At 34.0% G+C, this 18147-nt stretch overlaps 3 protein-coding genes across 6 annotated transcripts in view; 1 reads left to right on the plus strand and 2 right to left on the minus strand.

Moving 5' to 3' along the window:
- Positions 1–4184: 4184 nt before the first annotated feature.
- Positions 4185–16195, plus strand: LOC106057730 (endonuclease V-like). Of its 2 annotated transcripts, none has more exons than XM_056037890.1 (7): positions 4185–4312; positions 9566–9700; positions 9891–9930; positions 10797–10909; positions 11442–11510; positions 13152–13280; positions 14499–16195. In XM_056037890.1, the coding sequence occupies exons 2-7, from the start codon at positions 9581–9583 to the stop codon at positions 14574–14576; spliced, it is 549 nt and encodes a 182-aa protein (XP_055893865.1). In that variant the 5' UTR covers positions 4185–4312; positions 9566–9580; the 3' UTR covers positions 14577–16195. The 2 variants fall into 2 exon arrangements, with proteins under 2 accessions (XP_055893865.1, XP_055893864.1); XM_056037889.1 differs by lacking the exon at positions 4185–4312 and adding an exon at positions 7404–7963.
- LOC106057728 (uncharacterized) lies at positions 5151–7387 on the minus strand. The gene is made up of 8 exons (XM_013215043.2): positions 7200–7387; positions 6816–7025; positions 6593–6722; positions 6242–6505; positions 5904–6142; positions 5697–5821; positions 5464–5608; positions 5151–5376 (listed from the first exon to the last, which is right to left on the minus strand). Exons 1-8 carry the CDS (start codon positions 7385–7387, stop codon positions 5151–5153), a joined length of 1527 nt encoding a protein of 508 aa, XP_013070497.2.
- Positions 13871–18147, minus strand: part of LOC106057729 (hemocyanin 1-like) — a 63235-nt gene continuing 58958 nt past the window's right edge. For 2 of the 3 annotated variants that reach the window (XM_056037887.1, XM_056037886.1), the window contains exons 41-42: positions 17396–17636; positions 13871–16897 (exon numbers count right to left, since the gene is read on the minus strand). In XM_056037887.1, coding sequence (XP_055893862.1) covers positions 16863–16897; positions 17396–17636 — 276 coding nt within the window. In that variant the 3' untranslated portion in view covers positions 13871–16862. The remainder of the gene's footprint in view (positions 16898–17395; positions 17637–18147) is intronic. The other variant, XM_056037888.1, reaches the window with a different exon arrangement.

An 18147-nucleotide genomic window follows, 5' to 3' on the forward strand; every position in this document is an offset into this window, starting at 1 on the left:
TACTTGCTTTAAGAAGACGTTTAACAACTTCTATTGAAAGTGATGCGTCATTTGATACGTACCGTTCTTCTGATTTTCCCAGGTTTATTGTTAAACCAAAACAAGCGGATGCGTACGCTAATTCGTTAACAGCAAGCTGAGCTCATGTTTAGTGTGAGCAAGTAGGGCGCAGTCATCGGCGTAGAGAAAATTACGCTCCGTGACGACTATCTCTTTTGTTTTAGTATGGGACACTTAGGCGCCGAAAGTTAAACACACTGCCGTCTGGGCGTAACCTGATCGACATATATACACAAAGATAAAGGCACATTCCTCTTTCCATATGCTAGGCAGTGGCGTAGCATCCATGGCGCGAAGGGGTTCAATGAGCCCGGACCCACGCCCATTATGGGCCCACAGTCTGTGGTGTAGCAACCATGGCGCCAAGGGAATTGTCGCATTTTGGTCCATGACTCAAAACCAGTAAGGCCCTACACTTGGGATGAGACCAAAGTGGAAAAAAATAATTGCATTTTTGTACCAGCGGCTTGGATTGCTTTAATGTCATGAACTGCTGTCATCAGGTTTATTGCATTGGTTGCTAGCCATAAATCATGCGTTTCTGATCACTAGGCCATACCGTCCCAATTTTTTTTTCTCCATAAAACCATTGAAGGTATTACAGGAATCAGGGGTGGGAAGGAGAGTTTGGTTAATACGGATGTATTGCACAAAAAAAAAGGAGGGGACCACAATGACAGGCCAAGATCTATAGGGATAGCCCTGATGGTTAAGAATTGAAATTTCGACACAGCTGCTAATTATTCGGTTGTATTTACGAATCCAGAATGAAGGAAGTCAATTGAAAAATAATTTGAGGGTGTACAAAATGAGGCTGCTTGTTTATCTCATTGATAATACAGTGTTGTTGTTTTTTTTTTGCTTTACACTTTACACAATTTACGGAAAGTTAAAGAGAATTTTGATAAACCTACCACTAACTGCCGCGAAGAGAATATTTGATGCAGAGAACACTTTCAAAATTAACGTATTTTAACGATCTAACGATGTCATTGTTTCTAAATCATTTTGTGACAGATTTCATGGGCATAAAAATGTCATGTTTGAGTGGTTAATGCCCTGTTTCTTTCACGATAAAGAGTTATATGATGCCACCATCCTTCTAGTCTTATCTGACCCAGATAATATTGTCATACAATATTGTTCAGAGATGCAATCCTTCAAAGAAGCATTCCATTGTGTTAAATACAAGATTCGGCTGCTTTTTTCATCATAGAAAACTACAAGCTTTTCAAACGTTGTCACGACATGCATGTTATTTCTGTCACTTTATCTGTGACAGCTAGTTCAGCAGAGTAGTCATTCTCGAAGTTGCGATTGGTCAGAAATTATGTAAGAAGTTCTATGACACAATAAGCAGGCTGACTTAGCTTGCTATTCTTTCCTTAGAGCGAAAAGTAGCCAAAAATTTAGAAATAGATGCACTGGTTTCCGACTTTGCTACTTAGAAAGCAAGAAAAATGCAGTTTTATGTAAATAAATGTAAGATTTATTTACTGTTAAGTAGGGGACGTAGAACTTAGTTACTCATATTTTTTGTCACACTCTAAATTTGGGGGAGGGAGGGCCACCAAGATTTTCTTGAACTCGGACCCACGGGTAGCTTGCTACGCCACTGATGCTAAGAACAAATTTGTACAAGTGCTCCTTCTTCCCTATTGCTATTATAGAGCAAGGAATAGCTAGGTTACCAGTGACGCTAGGACAATTTAGGTCATTGGTTAATATGCATGACTAAATGCATGACGCGTAGGATGTAATCATTTTCTTTTTTTGAAGTAACGTCTGTATTATATAAGATATTATACCTTTAGAGTAGTGGCACCTCATTTAACCCTGCACTGCGAAAAAGACACAACTCTGCTTTTACGCCATTTTCTATGCACAGGAGATCATTGTATTGTTTTGTTTAACATGAATTAAGAAGCTTGAGAATGGAGGACGCTGTCCGAGCTTGGACAACATCTTTCATAAACCATAGTAGTCAAGCGTAGCCCATAGTTTGTTCGTGCAATGTGTTCTTAAATATGTAGGCCTACATATAAAATATGTTTGTCGAGATAGCATGGTTTGTCTAAATGGATATAGCCTATATATCGAGGTGATTGGTTCCGTTAGTCAGTACCGGAAGTGGTATAATGAATATAGGCCTAAGCACTCCACTACCTATAAAATGTTTCCAAATGGCATGCGTCTCAAATAACCTCCAACAACCAGCCCAACTATGGCTTTCACGTGTTATAACCAGATATTGAGTCCGGCAGAGCTGTTTTCCCTAACAGAAGAAGGAGTGAAGGCGATTAACTGGCGCCTAAATCAGTAAGCTTAGGGCAGGAGGGGCTCGATAGCCATTTCTGGATACCCACATAGGAGAAGGAAAACTTTGAATTCAAACACTAGCTGCCTTGTAGCTATACCCAATCATGGGAAACAGGCTTTTGGAGTTAACCCTGGGGAAAAATCAGAAACCGGCTACCCTTAGGCAGTTTGCGGCACTGCTACATCCTAGCAGAGCGACGTAGTACGCCGCTGACTCCAAACTCTTTCGCACTTTAAGATTCCTTTTGATACATCAGCTGCTTGTAGAAAAAAAAGGGGGGACTGATGAGTGGACGACATCGTTCCGACCACAGCTAATGCCCATTGCCCAGGCATTCATATCATCCATGAAATGACCCATATTCACTTTTATGTTATTTTATTAATACGAAAGAATATGTGATTATATAATATAAACAGCAGGTAAAATCTGTTGTTTTTTTTTATGAAAGGTATAAAAGAATGTCAATCACATTTACGCTACTTATTGTCATTCAACGTGGCATATTCAGCGAGCCACCTTTCCCATTTGGGTACTGGCCTTCCGAATTTGACCTAATGTCATTCTATTCGCCAGATGCGCCCCTGTACCATGTCTACCAAGACCATTTTAAGAGTTTCATAGTTGGCAGAAAAGACTTTTGTTTATGTTTACATTAATATTTTATAGGTTACGATTGTTATAAACAAATCGTCTCGAAACCTTCAAAAAAATATCGTCTCTTACTCTTACAATACAATATCTTCTCGTTTGAAACGTCACTAATTTAGACTACATCTAGTTCTAGATCTTTAAGCTAAGATGAATATCACAAAAGCACAATAAAAATGAACATTAATAAACCCTGCGCCTGTGATGAATGATTTACAAAATCAGAAAATGTCAGTGACAGTGTCTTGACAGTCACGTCACAGTGACAGTGTCATGCAGTTGTCGAGACAGTCGAGTTGAGTTACTTACTCAGTTAGTAGACTAAGAGTTATAGTCAATATAGTTATAGATCTAGATCTAGTTATAGAATCTAGTATACTAAGTATAGTAGCCTATAATAATAATAATTATAATAGTTACAGTTACACTAAGTTACAGTAACACTAACTTAGACTTAGTCACAGTTGTACACCTCTCTCCACTCTGGCTTGGTTCGACGACGACAGTAGATAGAATTGATAGATCTATACTCAATTAACTATAGTCTGTAGTCTTAGTCTACTCTACACTACCATCTGATCTATAAATTACGGGTTCAAGATATACTTGATTAGATTTAGTCTGATTAGATCTCTAGATCTAGACTAGATCCATATACTAAGAATAAGATAGTCTACTAGTTTAATAATAAATAATAATAGCGTTAAATAGTCTACTAATGACTAATGATTAATAAGCCTACTAGAGTAACTAGACTATTGAAATACAAGACTTGAATTGAATTATGAAATTAGGATATCCCCCTCTACTATTGACTAGATTCTAGATAAATTTGTAAAAAATGAATGATTTTTGCTGTGGATGTGGTATTTTGCTTCCAATTGGTGATGTCAACAATGAAACTATGTGTAAAGTTTGCAAAAGAGAAACAAGCTTAAGGCAACTTAATAGCAAATCACAAACATGTGATTGTGAGTACTGTGAAAGATCAGACAACTACAAACTCCTTTCTTCTAAAGAGACAAAGTTTCTCTCGCAACCAGTACACTTGCAATTCTCACCCACACAGAACCACAATGAGCTTGATTTCAGAATAAGTCAAATACATTTTGTCGTCAAAAATGAAAGTTTGATTTGTGGTGGAAATGAGTTTTCTACCAGTAACCAAGTGGTGCAGGAACAATCTTCTGACATTTTAATAGGGTTAAATTCTAATGAACTAGAGGAAAAGAAAGCAGTTGATAGTTTTATTTCCGAGGAAATCAAACAGCAGTGGGAAAGGTATTTAAACTTTTTTTTTTTTTAAACTTCAAATAAGATCCATATATAAAATAATAGCAAAGTGTACCCCTTTCGAACCTTGTGATCTATATAGCGCAAATATAGATCATCTGTATCTTTGATTGAGGGTTAACAAGGGTTTCATGTGGCCAGCACAACAAATGAAACTTTCCTCAACTTTTGTCAGGTACCCTTTAAAGTTGGGTGGACTCCTAAAAATTCCAAAATAAAAATCCCAGTCTTCATTGAGATTTGAACCTGAGATCCCTTATTTCAGAAGCCAAGCATGTTACCACTCTGCCACCACAAAGAATTAAATTTTTCTGCGACATTGGCTTTGAGTTAAGAAGGCAACAATATTTTTATTGTGACATCCTGTGTCAGTCCTATTCATAAATTCAGTAGTAGTTCCCCTTTCAGACATTATGGTCTATAGGGCAGATGTTGTAAAGATCATCTGTTACTTTGGCTACGGTTAATGAGGGTGTCATGTGGTCAGCACAACGACCAACAACCTTTACTTAACCCCAACAAATGTCAGGTGCCCATTAGATTTGGGTTGACTCAGAGGTGCCTAAAGATTCCAAAATTATAAAAATCACTGTCTTCACAGGATTTGAGCACAGGACCCCCAGTTCCGAAGCCAAGCGCGTTACTCAATCAGCCACCGCACCTCCTTTCATAAATTTAGTTTTTGTATAATATTTCTTTTATTAAATTCTATTTGCAAATTTGCTAGCGAACAACTTTTTTACAAAGAGCAGCTGATTCAGAAAGACACATCAGCCATTGCAGCCCTAATCTCTGGTCACAGACGTAAAGCAGATGGCAGTCGCTACTATGTTGGTGGAGTAGACATATCTTTTATTGTGGGAAACTCTGTGGATGCCTGTGCATGTCTCTGTGTGGTTAGGATGCCAGATCTAGAGGTAGTACTTTCTTTAGGGTTGCTTCTACAAATCTTAAACTGTCTATACTGCCAAAATGCTGTGAAGAGATGCTGCAGAAAGCTGGTGCCTTTGGTTGGCTCCTCCAGTGCTATTTGGAGATCTGTAAGCAAGTCCCTGGTGAAATAAATTAGAAAATGAATGAAAACAAAATGTAGTAAAATAATCTGACTTAGTACAAAACAAAGTTTCAACCATACAGACCTTATGGACCCTTCCTTTTCCATGGGCTCCAGCTTTCCAGCTTCTGATTTTTCCCATCTCTTCCACCGGACACCTTGTGTTGTGTAAATGTCCCTACAGAAGATTTGGAATGGTCTCATTCTGTTTGCACACTCAACACAAGCTCCTTCAAAAAAATTTTTAAGACAATGTGAAGAAAAAAGGAAATATTTAGATTTAATCTATAGCATATGATAGCATTGAAACCAACATACCATCGATACATTTAATATCAGGCCAATCCTTCCCTGTAGGGCAGGTCAAAAACCTGAGCATCTCAGTTTCATTAGGTAATTGACCTGATGAGCCTAAATGCTTATTTAAGGCATTTATCATCAAACTGAAAATAATGCACAGGCACATTAGAAGTTTAAATAAAGACAAGAAAAAAATATTATAAATTTATTGAGAAATATACTTACCCAACATTTGCGCAGCACACACAAAAGCAGCTATCGATTGGCACAGACCCCAAAAGCCTCACATTTTTTGGTCGCAGAGTCTGAAAAAGGGTCAGGCTCACAGGCAAAGATGGGTGTTCCTTCTTGTACAGTTGATGGGCGGATTTGATAGTTTGCACCATCACTCTCGCAGCCCCATGCTTTGTCGAGTAATGTGCATGTGGCAGCTTCTGAGATACATCATCACGGATGTAGAAAAGCTGCATGTACGAATACTATGATAATAAGTAATTGTAATTGAGCTTGAACAAATATGTTCTTAAATTAAAAATAAAGGTGAAATTTCTTTCTTTTCTAACCTGCACCATATTGTGAGCAGGCTTAGAAATTTCTTCTTCTGCTTCAGGTACTTCCAAAAGGGAATCTTGCAGCTGAATACCAAGTTCACCTTCTACGTCCAGATCATCTGACTCCTGAGTATTGAAAAGAAATCGGCAGGGGTGTTTTCTTTGTAGTTCCCTAATAGCTTGTTTTTTCTCTGGAGTTCTAGGGTTGAGTAAATTTAGGGCTGTCTGGGCATATTCCATAGGAGACATTGCAAGTTTCTTGGTTTTTGCTCTGAACTAAAAGCATATTTAAAATGTTTGAATTATGTAGAATATTGTTACCATCAACACTTTAAGAATTAAAAATAAATGTAAAAAAATTACTTTGTGATTCAGATTGTAAACAGATTGCTTAAGACGTCCAACTCTATCTGATGGTTCAGCAGGAGTGCTATCAATTTTAGCCAGCTTAGTTGCTTCACGCACTTTTCTCATCCTTTCTCTGTTTTTAAGCCTGTAAACAAATAAGAATAGTTTTAATACTAATAATTTTCTTTGGGAAAATAAATCAAATTTAAGATTAAATGACTAAAAATCAATTTCTTGCCTTATAGCAGTTTTTTTTTGGTGACTCAAAGCTGCCAGCTGGGCTCTTTTCTGGCTTCTTCGATATTCCCTATACTCATTAGGTGACATATCCTTTGGTCTCTTTTTTGCCTGTTCAGAGTTTTTAGTATGTGGATTGACACCAGCACTATTCTTTGTTTGACGTGAACGCCGTGCCTTTGATTTCAAGTAATAATCTCTTTTTTGCTGTCTATAAATACAAAAGCAAAATAGAAATTAAGCTTAAGATTATAATTAAAAAAAAAAGGTTAACATGACAAGTTTACATTTCAGGCACTCGATCATTGCTTCTTCAACTGTTGAAGTAGATGTAGGCCTAGTTTAGAATATAAAAACAAAAAGTTATTTATATGACATATATCACCTTCTTTTTTCCTTCTGTGCATTGTATTCTTCTATTTCAGCCTGGCTATGGGTGCCTTCTTCCCAATGCCTCTTTTTTTCTTGTCTGTACTTCTTGGCTGCCTCTCTCTCTTTTGCCAACAATTCAGCATACGTTTCTGGATTTTCTTTCTCAAGCTTACGACGACGACGAATTGAAGCAGTTGACATTTTGATTATTAGTCAAGATCAACAGCTAATGAAAAGGAAAAATAGATCTAATAAAGCCTAATAAAGGTCTAGATTCTATATCTATATCTATCAATCTACCTTGTCATTGGATCTAGTATTACTAGATTTCATTTATTTATCTATTTTTGAGCGCGTTAAAACGTAGCCTATTCATTACGATCTAAACTAGATCTAGCCTATATCTGTTTAGAATTCCAATTTAGATCTAAGCTAAAAATCGATGTTTTTCCATAACTTTTATGCGCTGCAACCATGTACGCGTGTATCGGCAGTGGTGTGTACGCTTAAAACACACCTCTATAATTATAAATATTAGAAGCCTAAATCTAAACTCTAAACATTTTGAATTCTAGATCTAAAATTACCTCTCATCATATAGATTTAGATTGGAATGACAATATCAATATGTTAACTACGCTCACAAAATTTTTAGATCTAATCTAGAAAATGTTAGATCTAGACTATTTTCTAGACTTAGACTTAGAATGACTTAGATCTAATGAATCTAATGATAATGTAATAATGTAATATATGAATTTGATCTCGATCTACTAGGTAACTAGATTTTACTAGATATATGTTTTATGTCCATGTATTGGATTTAGTATTACTAGATTTCATTTATTTATCTTTTTTTGAGCGCGTTAAAACGTATTTATTATGATCTAAACTAGATCTATAACTGTTTAGAATTCCAATTTAGATCTAAGTTAAAAATCGATGTTTTCTTACCTCCTTCTGCGCTGCAACCATGTACGCGTGTATCGGCAGTTATGCGTTATGGCCGACGTCATGACGCCAATGATATGACGATTGCGAAGCACTAATATTAAAGTATAATAATTACCTTAAAGTCAATATTATTTAAAAATCGTAAGCGTATGGCTTATACAGATAAAGATCTCAATTCTGAGATGTGCCTTCTCTGACGGATTCCAGTTGAATGAATAAAAAAAAAACGTGTTTTCAAAAAAAGCTTATGACGCCTATTTCCGACGCAGCACTTCCGATCGGATGAAATTTTTGTTTTAATTTAAAGGTATATTATACAGGTAGTCCTCGGGTTACGACGATCTTGACTTACGTCGTTTCATGGTTACGACGCTGTTTACTACGGCTCAATCCGACTTAGGCAGGGCTTGGCAGGAGGTTTTGCCCTGATAGAGGAAGGGTTGTCAAGGTTTGAGGCTGAGGATCCCAACATGGAGAAGTACACTAGGGTTGCCAGATGAGTCATGGATTCCCTTAGGTGTTACAAGGAGATATTGCCTCAGTATCTCCAGCAAGTTCTGTAGCTTCCTCCCAATAAGCTTGTTCTCTCTTTGGCATTGTTATTTTTTTATTACAGTACACTGTTTATTACTGTTACAGCACTTACAGTACTGTATAGTACAGTACAGTATTTCATTATTAAAATTACTTTTCTGCACAATATTTTACTGTTTTTATTGTTAATTATGTATTGGAATAGGTTTATGGATAGGCTAAGTGTTTGCAGTACAGTACAGTACTGTTATTATGCTACAGTACTCTGTATGAATGTATGATCCGACTTACAAAACCATAAAATCTTTACAAAAACAAATTTCAACAAAATTTTGCTAACAAAGCTTCCACAAACATAGATCTATCTATCAAAACAAACAAACATGCAACAGATGGTCTATTTAAGGGGATAATGCATTCAGATTCCCAAAAATTACTTTTTTCATTTTCAATGGAAAATCTGTTTTCTGCCACGTGTTATATTAATATGTTTTTTTTTATAATTAAAATTAAAACCATTAAAAAATGTGTTTGTGAAGTATTTAAAAAATCCATTCTTTCAAGATATATAATTCTTTATTGCAAAGTGAATATTACTTATTTCTATTGTCACAAGCTTATAAAGATGGTTTGTGTAGATGTTACGTTTCAAGTATTAAAAAAAGTTATCAAACTAAAATTGACTGTTAGGTATGCGTGCCTATTATTTTGTAAAGACTTCATTAAATCAAGAATAAAATCTTTTCTATTTTTTTGTTTATGGGAGCGTATGTATATTATATACATGTATAAGTATTTGTTTGTATTTGAGAAGCTGCAGCATAAACTTGATTATTAAATCTAGTAGCAGAAACAGTTATTTACATAATTCTTCATGTCTTTTCACTCTAGGTTGTTTACCAAAAGATGGAAATGATTCAATTGACACAGCCTTATATTCCAGGTTTTCTAGCTTTCCGGGAGGTTCCAGCTCTACTGAAGTTGTTAGAGGATCTTAAAGCTAATGCCCCACATTATTTTCCAGATGTATGTTACTTAACAATACTACTTCACTATTTACTGTTCTTATTTACTGTTCAAATATTCATTATATATATATATATATATATATATATATATATATATATATATATATATAGTTAATTCAGTTTTCTATTCAGTGCATTTCTCTGGATTGTTTTGCTAGATCCTATATTAGTTTTTATCTTAATTTCAGGTCATTTTACTAGATGGGAATGGAATTTTGCATCCAAGAGGTATGCATCGTATGTTATCCTTTCATCATAATACAGTGGAGTCTACTTAATAACATGTAGTAGGGAAGAGGAAGAGTTAAAATAATTTGAATTACACTTCAACAAAGTTGACCAGGCTTATTATGTGACAGATACTTAATAGCTAGGTGTGTCGACCAAGACCAGCCTCCCCCCCCCCCATACATGATGTAATAAATACAATGCTAGAAATCCATAAATTGCAAAAAGCTGAAGGATCGATGTCTAGCTTGCTATTGGTTTGTGAAAAAGATTTAATGCATACAAAAAATGTTCTCTTTTTTTACAACTTACATGAACCAGGCATAGTTGACTTCAAATTAACCAAAAAAGTCACACAAAAAAAAAGAACAACTGACAATGTAGAGAACTGAAATTTGGCAAAATTTGATTTCTCTGGATTCCACTGCGTGTCATTTTATTATCATAATAGCTTATATATTATAAAACTACAAGGTAATTTAACAAAATTTGTTTTTTCCCCCAAGTAAAAAAAAATATACTATAATCAATAAACAAGCTTGATAAATTTTTGATGTTACAAGCTGTTATAATGCAGCTAACTACAACTAATTCGTACAAATGCTCTTTCTTCCAGAGTACCATTAGAACATGGAATGAGTTCCCAGAAAAAAAAAAGACTTAACAGAGCTTAAGTCTTTAATTTAATTAACAATCATGACTAGATTAAGATATGGATACACATATGACATTATTCTCTTTTTTAGAATTTTTTTTCAAAGTAATGTCTGTATAAAGAGAAGAAACAAATAAACTTCTTATAACATGTTCTCTGTAATGCATGGTCTTGAAAAGAAACAACATTAACCTTCAAACTCAATTTTTAGGCTTTGGTCTTGCCTGTCAACTTGGAGTTTTAGCTCAGGTTCCCACTGTTGGTATTGCTAAGACCTTAATATCAGCTCAAGGGATCGTTGATGACCAGAATCATAAGAATAAAGTAAGTCTTAATTTAGCTTCAATCTGATTCAGTGATTTCAAAAATAATGTTTAATTTGTTATGTTTCACTATGTCTTGATATCCTGCTAAGAACGGCTGCTGACTGGGAAACGTTACGCAAACTTTCACAGCACCCCTACAACAAAAGTCAAGGGTAGATGATGATGTTGATGTTTTACATTGATGTCCAAAAGAGGACGCACTCACACTAACTTCTCAAAATCAACATAAGAATCTTGTTGTATGATACACTTTGATTTTAAATTTGTATCAGACTTCTTTATGCATGTCTTGTGAAATATGTTATTTAAAAACAGATAGCCATATTTATTCTGTAATGCCCAATTTATATTTGAGGCTAAAATGAACAAATTAAGAAATGGGCTGGTAAAATTATTTCATAGAAGGGGCCTCAATTATCTGTATTAAGGCAGATTTAAAAAAAATATGGTCACATTTTTTTTTTATTGAAATTTTTTTTATCATGTAAAATATATAATTTCTAAATCATTTCTTGATATTGATGTTATAGAAGGCAGAGTTAAAAGAAGCTGGTGATGGTTTTGAACTGATTTCTGATACAGGGGAGACTCTTGGAATGGTGAGATGTCCTAACTTTTATTTAAATTATTACAACCTAGTTTGGATCAATAAGTGAATGATTTAGAGTTTGAGTTTTGAGTTTTTGGCACATCGGCACAATTTAGGCCATGTCGTGCCCGTAATCCTTCAAGGATTACTCTCCTTTACAAGAGCTAAATTCCATACAGTTAAATCATTAAAAATGGATGGCTGCCTGGTTGTGCGGCTTGCGCACTGGACTGTCATTCAGATTTATCGATGGTCGAGGGTTCAAACCCTGCCCGCTCCCATCCCCCGTCGTCCTGCGGGAGGTTTGGACTAGGAAGTAATTATCTTCAACTCTGAAGGAACATCAGAAACATGTAAAACATTTTTTTACAAAACAAGGTCTATTCACAGTTAAAATTGTAAAGGTAGTAAAAATTTAATAACTAGAACACCTACTTGAGTGTGATAGTTAATTGCAAGTAACCTACCAGGGAAATTTTAAATGTATAACATTGAATACTGCCTTTGATGCTGTGACTCATTAATTATGAAATTTATTTGGAATAAGCAGACAAGCACTTAAGAAACATTTCAGTCTTAGTATTTAGATCATTCTTAGGCATGCTCTGGAAGGCATTTAATTGATGTATTAACTTGTTTACATGCTTATTTGCATTATTGTATTAGACATTCAGTTTATTCTGGGATGGGGTCAGATTACTGAAAAGGTTGGATTACCTAAGGTTGGCTGTACTTCAAGGACTTTCAAGAATATAATTTATAATAAAATAACAATTGATGAAAAAGGAAAAATATTGATACAAAAAATGACGGGTCCATAACACAGTACTCTGTGGTTCTGTCAAACCTAGCAAAGTGAAGTCTAGGCTTGGTGTCCTGTGCAAAACGTCACCATAACTAGACCAATCAGAAAGAAAGACAACTACCAGCTGTGGAGTACTCTAGAGCAAGACAAGACACACAGAAAGTCTCTGGTCATCCATTGCACCCAAACTCATCCCTAGATGTCTTGACACTGTCTTACTTCTAGAAAAGGATGGGCTTTAGGGTGAGAGAGTAAGGTTGACATGTTGCGCGAATCCTCCTCACTTAAGTAAAAAATTTCAGCGCAAGTGCAAAGCCCTCACCCCCCGGATGATAAAAATGGTCATAACGAAACCATGATTGACGAACTATATATTTATTGACTTGAACTATGACAGACCACATCGTAGTTTCATCAAAATCCATTCAGCCGACACAACCAATAAAACATCCGCACTACTTTCCTCATGTTTACTTCAGAAACACACACATACTTCCCATGACAATATGGAAATATAAAAAGAGGAGTAGAGGCAATATATTGATTATTGAAAGATCAATCCTATATATTAACTAGCAAGAGTATTGTACAAGTTTTGTAGTTAGAAAGTACAATAATTTAATTTGCATTTTTTTTTTAATGGGACTACATTTTTATTTATTGTATTATGGAGCAACTAATATTTTATAAAAAAAATTTTTTTTTGCTTTTAATTATAATTGTCACTAGCTTTTAAATATTTAGTCCATGTAAAGCCTGCAAAAGTTCAAAATCTCTGCAATAAAATGTAAATAAAATGTTTTTTACTTGTCTACAACTGTATATATTCCTCCCATGTATCTGCAGTGTTTGCGTGCTCATGATAAAGCTCAGAATCCAATCTATGTTTCTGTTGGCCACATGATTAGTTTAAGATCCTCAGTTTGGTTAGCGCTTGAATGTAGCAAGTACAGAATTCCAGAGCCAGTCAGAAGAGTAAGTCTCTTATATTTATAACTAGACAAATTTACTAAACTTTGTGACTTAATTAAAAAAAACATCTGTTTTAAGGGCTTAAAGTCATTCCTCTTGGGTGTATTGTGGAGTCTTAAAACTTACCAACTGCTTTCTTCCTTTTATATGCTCTAAAAGGCTACTTATTGGGGTTTCATTCTCCTTTAATTCTTCTTGGTAGTGGCTCTGTGCTATGGAGTAATGCCCATCAAATGACCTTTTGGGAGAAGATGGTATAATAAAGGAAACATGACACGACTATTTAGCAGAGCACAATCACCCCCTAAAGACATTACTGTTATTACTTTTTGAACTCTGTCCAATACCAAGGCTGTCCTAATTTCCTTCTGTGGGTTGTTTTATTTATGACATGGTAGGCCTGTATGACTCAAACCTCTTCTTATGATTTGAAGGCAAGGTAAACAGCATTTGGAGCCCCATACTTCTAGATAAGTACTTTGTGATGCAGACAAAGTTAATTGTTAAATTGAAACAAGAGGAGGAAATTTAGTATTGAAATATTCTAAATACTTTTATTGAATTTTGAAATGAAAATACAAATTAATTACATAAAAAAACAACAACTTTGCTTTAATTACATTTCAGTGGAAGGCAAATACATAACAAATCAATTATTTAGCCTATGTAAATAGTTTGTATTAATACTTGATAATGAAGAATAGTTAGTTATTTTTTTTAAAACATACTTTTAAAGTTATATTTAGAAGTTCTTGTTTTTTTTGTATGGATAAGCAGATATAAACAAAAAATGAAAACTGCTTTTTGATACATTTTGAGCTCCAAAAATATATAACTAATTAAAAAAAAAATTAAAGTACGTCTTTCAGATCTTGCAATCTATAGTCAGATTATTTAAAGGTCATCTGTTTCTATGGCCAATGATGAATGAGAGTGTCATGAAACCATCAAAATAACCAACTATCTATTTTCTCAACATAACCCATTAAAGTTGGGTGGACTCAGGAATCCTAAAATTCAAAATCTCAATCTTTACCAAGATTCCAACCCAAGACCCCACAGTTCAGAAGCCAAGCGCTTTACCCCTCAGCCACTAAGCCTCTAATTAATTTGTGCTGTCCCATAAAATTTGAGGATCATTGTCTACCTTAGAAGAAAAAGTCTACATTCAAACTTACAAATGTCATTGTTGATGCTTAATATATTTTTTGCACATTTCAGGCTGATGTAGATTCAAGAGAATATCTGAGACAGGGAAAAACAGAACCTTATGAATTCATTGCTCCAGTAGAGAACTAATTGTTTCCCTGTTAGTATTTTATCTATATAATGGCTGTGAAATATAACAAGTTGTTCAGTTGCTTGTTGATGTAAATTATGTTCCTTATCAAGACCAATTTTGATGACTAAATAACTCACAGATACATTTTAAAGATCTTTGCTTGAATACATGGAGTCATATATTGTACTAAATATTGGCTATGCTATAGTAAGGATTTTTACCTATAGTCTTTTTTGCTTTAAAAGACTGACAAAAATGTACACATCTTTTATTGACTGTAGTAAATTTAGCCTACAAATGATTTTATTCTAGCTGTTAATATCCTCTTTTACTAAAACTCAGTCCATTTTTTAAAGTTGATACTTTTTACCAGTGTTTATTATAGATAGGATATGAGACTTAAAAAAAAATAGTACTGGGGATTTAGTGAAGATTTTAGAAATGTTTTTTTACTGGAAAGCAACTTTAATTGATTCATGCTAATTAATGTAGTTTTTAGTAATTGATGAGCTTTTAAAAATAGCTCATAATTAGCCAATTCTTTTCAAAAATCTTCTAATACTTCAAGATTGAATCAGGTTAATGCAGCAAATAATCAGACTTTAAATACTGGATCTGTCATGTCTCAGGGCTTTTTTAAAAATGTATATGAATAACATATATTTAATTATATGTGCGTCTACAATCATTTGTGATAGTGTTTTTAGAATTTAATTAACTCTTCTAGCCCTCAGTCCCTAGATTTAACTTTCTCCATATGCCTGAGCTCCATAGAGCCATGGCCCCCTTTTCTTTCAACTCTAATAAAAGTTCACATCTTTTCTTATCAATCGAGCTGTCACTTTCTCTGAAGTTAAGATATTATTTTTATCAAAAGACTTGTAGAGTCAAGTCTAAATCATTTAAAATATTTATTAACTTGAGGCTTAGACCTACCATATACATGCTATATTGAATTGTATTCAAATTTTCTGAAATTTTTCTCAAATTCGATGTAAACACATGCAGTGATGACGGCAGCTATTTTTAATCATTAGTATACAAATTTCACCACATTTTGTTTGTTATTTTTAGATGCTTGTTGCAATTGTTCTAAACAGGGAAAGGCATGACATGGCCTAAATTGTGCTGATGTGCCTAAAATCAAAATCAAATCAAATCTAAACAGGGTAAAAAATTCCTACTTTAGTGGGTTCACGGATATAGAGCCTTATAAGGGATTCCCTTTAAAGTGGGTTCACTGAGATGTGGAGTTTTGTTTTATTCTTGCTATGAAATAAAGGATCCACATCTTGCTTATTATTTAGTGATTGTTAAAAATATTAATCTGCTGTCCATTATACCTTTGCTTAGTTGATGATAACCTACAGAATGATTTTAAAGAAGGAAATTGATGAGTCAAAATATTGGTAATATTGTATTGTGTTCAAGCAGTCAACTTTTAATTAGCTAGTATCTACTTTTTATTCATTTTTTTCTACACATAGTATTACTTGATCATATTTAAGTGTTTTTTTTTAATTTTTTTTTAATTATTGTAATATATATTAGTTTTAATGACTAATTTGAGTTGTTATTCATAATGTTTGTATTCTTTATTAAACATAAAATTAAATTATTGTCAATGCACCATTCAGTAATGTGTTGCAATATTTTACTTTTCTTAATTTTTTAGAGATTGAAAAAGAGTCTGCTTTGACCTACAATAGAACTTATTGGTGTTGGCTTTTCCTCTATAAATGAAAAGTGTTTTGTTTAACAACAGCTTGTCATAAATATGTTTCTGGGCTTCCAAGAATACAAATGTCATTTAAAATGTACAATGGCTTTAATGGCATCTCGCAGATACAAGTAATCACCAAAGAGGTGGACTAAAAATTTGACATGCATAATGTGACACAGATAATATTCAATAAACAATATCAGTTACTAGTATTGAACCATATTATAAACTTATAGCACCTGTTTGTGTTTGTTTTCATACTGCATGCTAATATTACTTTGATTTTGCCTAAACAAAACAAAAAATGCAATCTGCTACATATATGTTTTGTCAAGTCACAAACTGAAGCATAAAATGATCCCAGGTGTTGACCAAAAAACAATTTGACATTTTAAAACCCAGATTTTCCTTGACAAACAACTACAAACATTGTACAGAGCATGCCATTCTTCATGACTTGATTTTAAAGTTGACAATTGATATTTTTTGTCACTAGGTCTTGGTCAATTTTTATCAGTTTCCTTTTTATGATGTCAATCAAAATCCTGTGGGAGAAAGTTACTTCATGTTTAACATGACATCAAATCTCAGCAGTACATCTTTGGAAACATTTCACTGCAGTAAATATATAGAAGAAAAAAATCTTATCAGTTTTAGAATCATTCATTGTCATTTAGACCTCTTTTATGACATTAGTATTAGTAAAGCTTAACAAGTGCAAATAACTTTCTACTTCATAAAGACATTTAATTTATAAATTACATTAAATTATGGTAAAAAAAATACAGCTTTCAGTGTGAACTTTTTTTTTTTAGAAACAAATGTCAATACTTGTAAAATGAATGCATTAATAACCTAACACATATAAATTATACATTGCAGTTTCATGAGAATGCACAGCTTCAGTAAGCAGCACTTAGCCTGCCTATTCATTATTTTTTATTTTATCAAACCTCTTAATATACATTAAACACTTTGATGATTGCTCTAGACAAAATAGTGTCCCTAATTCTAACCAAAGGTTTTGCTCTGTTGAATGTTAGTTGATACATTTGAATACTATTTTTTAAAAAAGATAACTGTCCAACTGGAGAATGTTTTATAAAGATGTACCTTTAGTTGGGACTAAGATGATGCTTGGTGTTGGGAAAACCAATCTGTCCTTCATTGGTTTGCCTGCCCTATCGTAGACTTTCACATCCAGGAAAAAGTCAGCACTATCAGATACTTCTATTCCAGCTTCCTCGACAGCATGTGTTATATCTTTCTTGAAGAGGTGGTCAAAAGCCCATGTTCTTTCAGTAGGACCACCCAATAGACTAAAGCCACCAGCATATATACACTCACTGCATTCCTGCAAGATCAAAGTTCATAGTTGTAAGCAGCTATGTTTATACTAGGTAAAGAAAATAATTTGGCATGAAATACTAAGAGAATAACATTTTTTTTGTTTTGTTTTTATGTTTTGGATGTCTGTTCATAGTTGAAGATAATTATGTCTTTATCCATACCTCCAGTAGGGGATGAGGGCGGGTAGGATTTGAATATGGAACCATCTGGATGGCAAGCCAAAGTGCAAATCACACAATCAGGAAGGCATCATTTTAGAAAAGGCTATTCAATTACATTCAAATTGTAATTATAAAAACTTGAGGACTAAATACTTGTAAAGGGTCTAGCAGAGTCTAGCTAAAAATTGTTGAGAACATATCATACAAAGTACACAATTTAATAATACTGGTACAGACTTAATTAAATTAAAAAAGTAAAGTTCCACTTTGAGACCTTGCAATCTATAGGGCAGATGATGTTAAGATCATCTGTTTCTTTGGCCAATGGCTAATGAGCAGGGTGTCATGTGGCTA

This window comes from Biomphalaria glabrata, chromosome 8 (assembly GCF_947242115.1).
Source record: "Biomphalaria glabrata chromosome 8, xgBioGlab47.1, whole genome shotgun sequence".
NCBI classification, from domain to species: domain Eukaryota; kingdom Metazoa; phylum Mollusca; class Gastropoda; family Planorbidae; genus Biomphalaria; species Biomphalaria glabrata.